Here is a 9,414-nt window from a genome sequence, read left to right as displayed (position 1 = left end):
TCCATAGGTTGCTATCAGGCATAGGACTGGCATCGGTAAGGTATCCCACTTTTCCTTTGCCCTTAATCACCAACAAAACTGATTGGGACCATTCTCAAAAGTTTGTTCCATTTAGTTTGTGTTGAGTAATTTGAAGGGTATGGCTATCAAGAGAGGTGGGAATAGCAAGCACCTGTGTGGTCCTCGTTGGTACAGGGATGGTGGTGGAGGTTTCACTAGTTGATTGGCTCCCAACCATTATGGGCTCTATAGCTTGTTGGGGGGATAGGATAAGGTATTCAGCCACAAGATCAGTGGCTCTGATACCATGAACAAAACAAATAACCTAAGTAGGAATAACTCAAGTATTTTGGAGACTAACAATTCAATTGGTTTTCTTACTTTGTATTGAGCTTCCGATGGATATATATACATGAGATGGCTATGATTGCTCCTAAAATACAGGGCTAAGATACAAGAAAACAAGTTCAAACATATTACAGATAAATAGGGATGAATTTAAAATTTGAGTGGCCGTTCTTTCCTATTTTTATGGAATCACTGCATCTCTTTATCCTCTCATCTCTTTAGTTTGAAATACTCCCTATCACTCCTTGTTTAACCGCATCATCTCCCAGTTTCCATTCAAAAACAGCAACTTGAATTTTTCTTCTTATCTCCTTCAACAGATAATAATCCATACTTTTTACTTACAGAGACCTGAGCTTTAACATGTTGACTGGTCAAATTCCAGGGACACTTCAGGGTTCAGATCTAGATTACATGTAAGTAATAATTTTCAAACAGTTGCATGCTGAACTCAACCTCTTCTTTTTACTTATTTGTGAAGCTAGTTGGTGTATCATGTTTGATGGCTGCTAAAAATGTGAGACATCCTAATGTTGTAGGTTTCTGAATCACAACTCACTCAGTGGAGAAGTACCCAATTGGATTATAAACAGCAAAAACTATATGTTAGTACTCTTTCCAACCTTTTGATTATTTTTCTGGCCCCAAAAGATGTTTACAGACGCATTTTCCATATCTCATGAACCATGTTGAGATTGATCCTGATCACTGAGAAATTTATCATATGTCATTCCAATTTCTATTGTAGTGATATATCATACAACAACTTCACAAAGTCATCTCCATATGGTTGCCAACCATCCAGTGTGTAAGTTCTTTTATTACTGTTCTATACGAAAACAACAACAGTAGCAACAAAAATACCAACATACCAAGACTATCTGACTAGTTGGGGTCACCTGCATGTATTATAGCCAATCATCTTTATCCACGACCATATATTTTTTAAGGTCATTATAATCCATGTTATGCCTAATGAGTTTCCCGCCAAGTTTTCTTCTTTTCTTTTCTTTGTTCTTATTTATATCTTTCACTATAATTTTTATTTTCATTACATCTGCTGTCACAACCCATTTTTAGGGTAATGACTGGCACTATTCCCAAACGGGCTGTGGGTCTTGCTGAGAGTAGTAAGCCTCATGGTTCATGATTCATGTTTCATCTCAAATAATGGAACTTAGTGTCAAATTTCCATATCATAAACATGTGCCTTCATTATCAAATATCATCATTTTTAACAAAGAACAATATCTCAATACAACTGAAATTTATAGGATAATTCAATAAAAGAAAAATTACTCCAAAACCCTATCTCACTGCCTATGGTGTGTTGTATCCCTGGAACGTTACTAAGGTACGAATGTAGTTAGAACTTCATACCGTGATCCTTGAAATAACATTGGTGCCTAGACTTACAATTAGAAACTGTAGTAGGGTGAGTTAAGGGCCAATGGATATAGTGAGGGGTGAAAAGCATTATGATGTGGGAAATAAGAATTAGTGTTGCAAGACCTACTACTAAGCGTGCCATGACATTTTAAATAGTAGAAAGTGATAACTAAACATGATATAATACTAGTAATAAACATAATGAATAGAATATGTATAGTGATGGGAGCAAGCAAGTAGAACTAGCATCCAATTATTCATGTACTTTAACAATTAAACATAACAGCAGAACATACTCTTGCCTATTAGTACTATATGGTACACCATTGACTGACTATATTATAGTTAGCATACAGTGCTCTATCTACCTACTCCCAATGCCACGAATGCGTGATAAGTTCTATACTTTAGTTTTTCTTATACATAAGAAGTGGAGGCTGTATATGCAATAGTTATGTCATGTTAGCATCCAATGCCATGCAACATAGATGTAGAATCAAGATGGTCATATCATGTAACACCAAATATGAACTCCTATGCCCCCAGTTTATGCAATTTAAAGAAATTAGATGAATTTAAAGATACAAGCAATTCTCAAGGGTTAGCATAAAGAAACAAAATGTAAGTATTCAAATAACACCATGATATTGTTTTCCACTCACAGTGATATAGTAGATTAATCCCTTAATGGTTTTGATACCAGGAGAAATGTTAGAATGTGTGAGATTTTTCTGATGTCATCTTTTTCAGTCCAATTCTAGAAATTATGGTGAAGAAATCTAGTGAATGTGTGTATATCCTTAAATCTAGGAATGTTGTCTAAGTAAAGAAATGCTTTAATTGTTGTGTTAAGTAGATCTTGTCAATCAATCAACGGCTATATATAGCAGCCTTTGTTAATGAAAAATTGGGAGAAAAGTGTGTTGAATTTTGTTCTATCAATATCTTTTAAATTTCTGTCTTTTGTAAGTTGTGTTTGCTGTGTGTGAGATAGGATTCTAACATGGTATCAGAGTTGTTTTCTTAAGGGTTGTGGATATAATCTCCTCTTTTTTTCTTTGTTCATGGGGATTAAACATTGTATGTTTGAGAGAAAACAAGTCAGCCATCCTTTCACTAAACCAAAAATTTGAAAGTTGATTGTTATGGCATCAGGAAGCTTCTCTGCAGTTGGTTCTCCAGTTTTTTCTGGTGAGAATGATCAAATGTGGGCTATTAAAATGAAGACCTACTTGAAAGTTCTCAACCTGTGGGATGTAGTACAGCAAGGAGCAGCAACCTATCCAGCAACCTATTCAGCAAGCCAATTTCATTGATGAACAATCACAAGCTGAAGAATATCTATTTTTTGCATCTCAAGTTTGTGAGTCACCCGAAAAATACATTTGGAATGTTGACAGTGGTTGCAACAACCATATGGCCAAAGATGCTAGCTTCTTTAAGTTCTAGGATAGATCAATCAAAACCAAAGTCATAATGGAAAATGGAGAGGTTGTACAAGCTGAAGGAAAAGGTTTAATTGCACTCCAGACAAGGAAAGGTATGAAACTTATTTCAGATGTTTTGTTTATACCAAAGCTCGAGCAAAATCTTCTTAGTGTTGCACAATTGATAAATAAGGTAAATTTTGTGGTATTTCAAAGAAATCTCTGCATTATATTTGATTCACATGGTTGCAAGATTGCAGAAGCAAGAATGGAAAACAATAGCTTTGTCTTGAATTTGAAATCTAATGTATTTTGTACCAGAAGTGATATGGTAGCTAATCAAGACAGAACTGCAGAGGAAAAGAAAAGGTTGGAGAAAATTGATTCTGCAGATGCTGGAAAGAAAATTGAGCATTGTAATGCAGCCATTTGCGATCTTATTTCAGACGTTAAGAGTCCAAAATCAGATGTTTGTAGTAAATCAATTAAGGAGGAGTTAAAGATGAGTAAATCAAGTTCCATGCCATTAGTTTGTGATGAAAATGTGTCAAAAGTTAAGGTTGAAAAGCTGATTGTTCCTTCAAGAGCTAATCAAGTAATTTGGTCCAAGAAGAGTTCATCAAATGTGAGATTGAATCAAGTTGGAGTTTCAAAACCTTTCAATGGTGAAAATTCTGCTATTTTAGTTACTAATCATCATGTTCAGTAGGGAAGAGCAAAGCAAATTTATGTGAAGAACAGTCCAATCAAAGAAGCTAAGAAGAATTATTTTGTGAAGCTGGTTCGTTGCAAATCAGATTATGAAGGTCCATGATTGAAGAGTTGATAGCAAGATTGGAATCTCCGAGAAAAATCTCAAGGAGGAGTGTTAGAATGTGTGAGATTTTTCTGATGTGATCTTTTGTAGTCCAATTCCAAAAATTATGGTGAAGAAATCTAGTGAATGTGTGTATGTCCTTAAATCTAGGAGTGTTGTCTAAGTAAAGAAATGCTTTAATTGTTGTGTTAAGTAGATCTTGTCAATCAATCAACTGCTATATATAGCAGCCTTTGTTAATGAAAAATTGGGAGAAAGTGTGTTGAATTTTGTTCTCTCAATATCTTTTAAATTTCTGTCTTTTTTAAGTTGTGTTTGTTGTGTGTGAGATAGGATTCTGACAAGAAACTAAAGACAAGGAGAAGCACGAGGTATGCCTAGACAAAAGGCTAAACCCTGAATCACAAATGCAAGCCTTTCTAGTCCTAGCCTTTTACATGCTTTTCCACCCCTGGACTTTCAGGATCATGGGTTGGTAATGGTGGCATTTTGATGGAGAGGATCCTCAAGAGAGGCAATTGTAGAGCATACTTGCTTCACTACTTTGCTCACGTTTATCATTACTAAAGAGATGCTAAGCAAAGGGCTAGGAAGAAAGTTTAGAATGCCATGAACAAGGAAACTTCAGAGATTTTATTTCTGGGATTCGATGGTCTACAAAGGGGCCAAAGTTCTCCTTATATAGGGGAGGAGAAGTGCCTCAAAACTGACCACAAGCATCACATCCTGAACAATAATGCAAAGACACTTTACTGAGGGTCACATTCATACTGACACTTTAATAATACAAAGTCATATGCATACTGACATACACTTTAATAATACACATACAAAGCCATATGCATACTGACAACTCTACAAAGCGTATTCATAACAATAATGAAGAGCTACATCATGCATGATGTTTATAAAAAAATTTGGCTAGCGACTGGGCTGATCTTAATGTAGGTTCTTGATGTAATCCAACTCTAATTCAAGAAGTGTCAGTATTTGCTCCATAAGTTCTAGCATATGTTTCTACTCCATGATATATGCTGACTCCCTTCCATCTCCAAAACCCTTGTGAAGACTTCTCCAGAGACTATCATAAGATCTTTTTTTTTTTTTTTTTTTTATCATATCTACAAATAAAGACTATAAGTGGATCATTTTTTCCATTTAGTTTTAGAGCTTTCCATCAGTTGCCTTAGTAAGTTTATAGCTTTGATTGTTCATCTACCATGCATGGAAGCAAATTTCATTATTTTTTTATTTCAGTTCCAATTTTCATTTCATCTTGAAGTGACTCCTTTATATGTTTGGTTACCAGGAATTTAGTTTTGAGCCATTCATCTGCAGAGAGCAACTTGTAAGTTACTTGAGTTGGGCATATTCTAATTTAATTATTTAGACACCAGTAGATAAAAGCCATATGACCAAAATTGTACTCATTCTTTTAGAATTGAGTGGTGCTTGAGGAAGGACCTCCCTTGCTCCAGAAAACCCGAGTGTAAGCATAAAGCCTTCCAAAAACACCACAATTATAGTGCTAGGAAAATTTATTCTATCTGAAGATCTTTCTTAAGTATCTTGTACCCTGGTTTCTGTGGTATGTGCAGACCATTCTATATCCATCAATTGTGGAGGTGGCAAAATAACTATTGAGGGGGATGAATATGAAGAGGACTTAGCCACAGAGGGTCCATCATTCTTTTTCCCGTCTTCACAAAAATGGGCTTATAGTAGCACAGGAGTTTTCATGGGGAAGAGCGATGCTAGTTACAAAACAGACAATGAATTATCTTTGAACTTGACTGGCCCAGACTTCTACAAAACAGCCCGCCTAGCCCCTAACTCACTGAAGTGCTATGGACTTTGCTTGCATTCAGGAAGTTATAGAGTGCGCTTTCATTTTGCTGAAATAATGTACACTGGTGATCATACATTCAGCAGCCTTGGGAAACGCATCTTTGACGTGTCAATCCAAGTGAGGGTACTGTGCTTGTAGACTTCATGAATATCTTTTTGACTATTTAGAGGTTCTGCATGAATATCAGTCGCTTTATGGAATATTTGTTCTTGTATTATTGATTTTGAAGCCTCAGTTACAGGCACAAGCTTAATTGTTATTCACTGCTTCCTCAGGGCAATGTAGTTCTGAAGGATTTTAACATTATGGAGGAAGCTAAAGTTGTTGGCAAAGGCATAACCAAGGACTTTAGAAGTAGCCTCTGTCATGTTGTAATCTTTATCTATGTACTGAAGTTCTTCCATTTGCAAAGATTTCTGATTTCTGGCAGGTAGCCTTTCTTTAACTTTTATTTCCAAAATTTATATAATATTATATATATATATGTGTATATATTTATCTCAGATATGACTTATTCTGAAAGTAAAATTAATATATGGATATCTTTTTGAAAAGATTATCTAAATTCCTGATTTATCTTTATTTAAAAAATAATTATTTTAAAGCAACATCATATATTTCTTTATCTTTTCTTCCAATCCAAAATTTCTGTTAAAATAAAAGAATTATCATATTGGGTAATTTTTGTAATGAAAAAATTAAAAAGAATTTCTTTAAAAAAAAAACTCTTTTATTGCATTGAAATGAAAAATCAATTGTTAAATGTTATTCATTGAGCAGCCACCCCCTCCTTTAGTCACTAAGGTATTTTGGTACTATAAAGGCTTGTGAATAAAGTGAACTTTTAAAATACCTTCTATAAATATTTTATTTAAAGAAATAAAATTCTAATGACCTCCAACCTAGAATTAACTTAACTTTACGATTATATTAAATCATATCTTTTTTTAAACTTTATTGATCAAAATATTTAATTACAACTACTCAGTGAATCTTCATTTAAAATATTTTATTTTTTCACTTATATATAACATGGGCCACATGACTCACACCTCTAGCATGCCTACATATATATATATATATATATATTAGAGAGAAAAATTTTATTTTTATTCTAAAAATTAAACATATCTGTACCTTAAGGAGAAATATTTTATACCCTTATTCTAAAGTCATACATTCTGTGTGTTTGTGTGTGTATACACATACTACTCATCGAAAACACTTGATGATGCATGTGTAATTCAAAAATTATATAAATTTTAATATTATCTTATTTACTTGAAAATTTGTAATAATACTATTTAATTAAGCAAAGAATTAGGTATATAAAATTTGAAGTTTTATTTATGTCCATTTATGGTACATATCCTCTAAATTTGTAAGTATTACTTTTATATTACAAAACTAAATTTGCAGATATACGATGAAGGTGAATCCTCAAATTGATTTATTTTCGATTTAAAAATACTTTTAAAAGTTCAAAATATATTGGTGAAAGCCGCTAAAGGCAACTCAAGTGTAGCTATGATATATCATTTTTAAATTCCAAAGTGCATTCTCTATTTGTGTAGAACTACAAATTTCATCTACTTAACAAATCCATCCACACAAATCACATAGTACCCAACCCCAAAAAATCCATCATTCTTAGCCTTCTTTTGCATTCAAACCCCACCAAATGAGAAAGAGAGAGAGAAGTAAAAATAGAAATTGTACGTAATAGAGTTTATGGTAAATACTAGAGACAATCATTATTCTAGTCATGCAAAGCTTTTTATAAGAGACATGCCTGTTACATCTCTTTCTTAATCTTCTTTTTCACATAGTCTCATACTTGGGATCAAAACTTGTTCGCAACAATTACCAACAAGTTTCTAACCTTCCTCAGTTAGTTTTATCACCTTCTTATTACCCTAAGCTTAGTCCCTTCTTGTCTTAAGCTAACTTAGGCTTTGATACCACAGCTATCACGACACCAGATTTTCCCTAAATTTCCAAGTCAATTTTTTGAAACACAATTAGGTTGGCACAGTGGGTAATTGATTCATAGGAAATCCCATTGTTTCCAAATGGTCGCTTGGTTACTTGGCTTGCACTTGAGACAAGTCCGGTGACTTAGTATAGGATAATGCCTTGATAACATGGGTGTCAAGGCATTTTGTTGTGGGCAAGCTTCTATCAACCTAAAACTATGTTCGATCAACCCACGCAGTTCATAAGCTCTTTTCTAAGCTTTATTCAATCAAAGACAACTAGTGCCTACTACCCAACTTCGAATGACAACGGTCAATGAGAATTACTCCCCATTTTCACATATATATTTACACATTTATATATTCAATTGGATTTCACTCACTCACACACACACACACACACACACACACACACACACACTCAAATCTTACCAACAATCTTGAATTTTCTCTAAATTAAAATTTGACTTTATTTCCTTAAACCTCCAAATATTCTAAAAATATTTGGAGTATTAAAAGATGTCACACAAACAACCAGTAGTGTGGGGGCAATATTAACCTAACTTCTGTGAGAGTTATTTTCATCTTGTAATTCTCTAAATATTATAATGAATATGGGGTATTACAAGTTTATTTAAGGAAATGAAGACCCCTTTATATAAAGGGGATCTCTTTCAATGTGGTTCATTTTCTTTTTTATGGTTATTTTCAAAATTAAATAGAGAGAGAGAGAGAGAGAGAGAGAGAGAGAGAGAGAGAGAGAGAGAGTTGAAAATTAGGAGCCGAAAGAACACACCTACAACCATTTGATGATCTAAAATAGTAGCCATCAAAGTTAACCTCTCCTTTTAGGCTTCAATTTCTTCTTTTTTCTTTTTTCTTTTTAATTTCAAGTATAAATCATGTTAGGGTTACCAGTAGCATGACCAATCTATTGGTCAGACGCATGTTGGCCCTTTTGCCTTCCTTTGACTAGAAAAGAGCCTCAACCTCCTTTAGTTTGGGGATTTACGACTTTTATTTACTTAGAGAGGTGTCAACCTATACTTATATTCCAACAGAGTTTGTTGTATTGCTGTATTTTTGTATTTTTTTTATTATATTGATGTTTTGTATATTACCATTATTAGTTAGTTTATTGTATTGTTTAGTTTGTTAAGCCAATGACATTTTTGTAATTGGATGATGTATTAGTTCCACGGTATTTAAAAACAAAATTTATGAATAAAACTATCAATGAGGCATTTTATATTCTCTCTCTCTCTCTCTGTATCTGATATATTAGTTTTTCTCTCATTTTTTTCCATTATTAATCTTCATCTCAATGATAGAGCCCCTTTGTAGACACTTTGGACCTAGTTTCAAGAATGGGAACTTTCATCCAACTTCTACTATAATACTAGGAATCTATTATATCTCGTTGTATATCTTTATGAATGGTAAGGGATTTGTTATAGCTTATGGCTACATTTTGTGCTCTCATCTGCGTTTGAATTTTCACCATTGATAAAACAATCTTTTGTGCAACTTATTTATTTTTTATTTTAAGATGTAATGCTTTGTTATATCATGATCTTATACCATAGTATCAAAATTGTATTAAATATT

The 9,414-nt window shown here is 33.5% G+C and overlaps 1 protein-coding gene across 1 annotated transcript in view; it reads left to right on the top strand.

Moving 5' to 3' along the window:
* The first annotated feature begins 404 nt into the window (after nt 1-404).
* LOC127811529 (probable LRR receptor-like serine/threonine-protein kinase At1g53430) overlaps nt 405-9,414 on the top strand; it is a 43,130-nt gene continuing 34,120 nt past the window's right edge. Inside the window, exons 1-5 of the mRNA XM_052351476.1 lie at nt 405-764; nt 888-953; nt 1,097-1,156; nt 5,291-5,329; nt 5,421-5,470. Coding sequence (XP_052207436.1) covers nt 712-764; nt 888-953; nt 1,097-1,156; nt 5,291-5,329; nt 5,421-5,470 — 268 coding nt within the window. The 5' untranslated portion in view covers nt 405-711. The remainder of the gene's footprint in view (nt 765-887; nt 954-1,096; nt 1,157-5,290; nt 5,330-5,420; nt 5,471-9,414) is intronic.

The sequence above is a fragment of the Diospyros lotus genome, chromosome 10 (genome assembly GCF_014633365.1).
Source record: "Diospyros lotus cultivar Yz01 chromosome 10, ASM1463336v1, whole genome shotgun sequence".
NCBI lineage: Eukaryota > Viridiplantae > Streptophyta > Magnoliopsida > Ericales > Ebenaceae > Diospyros > Diospyros lotus.
The sequence above is the reverse complement of the archived record's forward strand: the minus strand, read 5'-3'. Positions and strand labels throughout refer to the sequence as shown.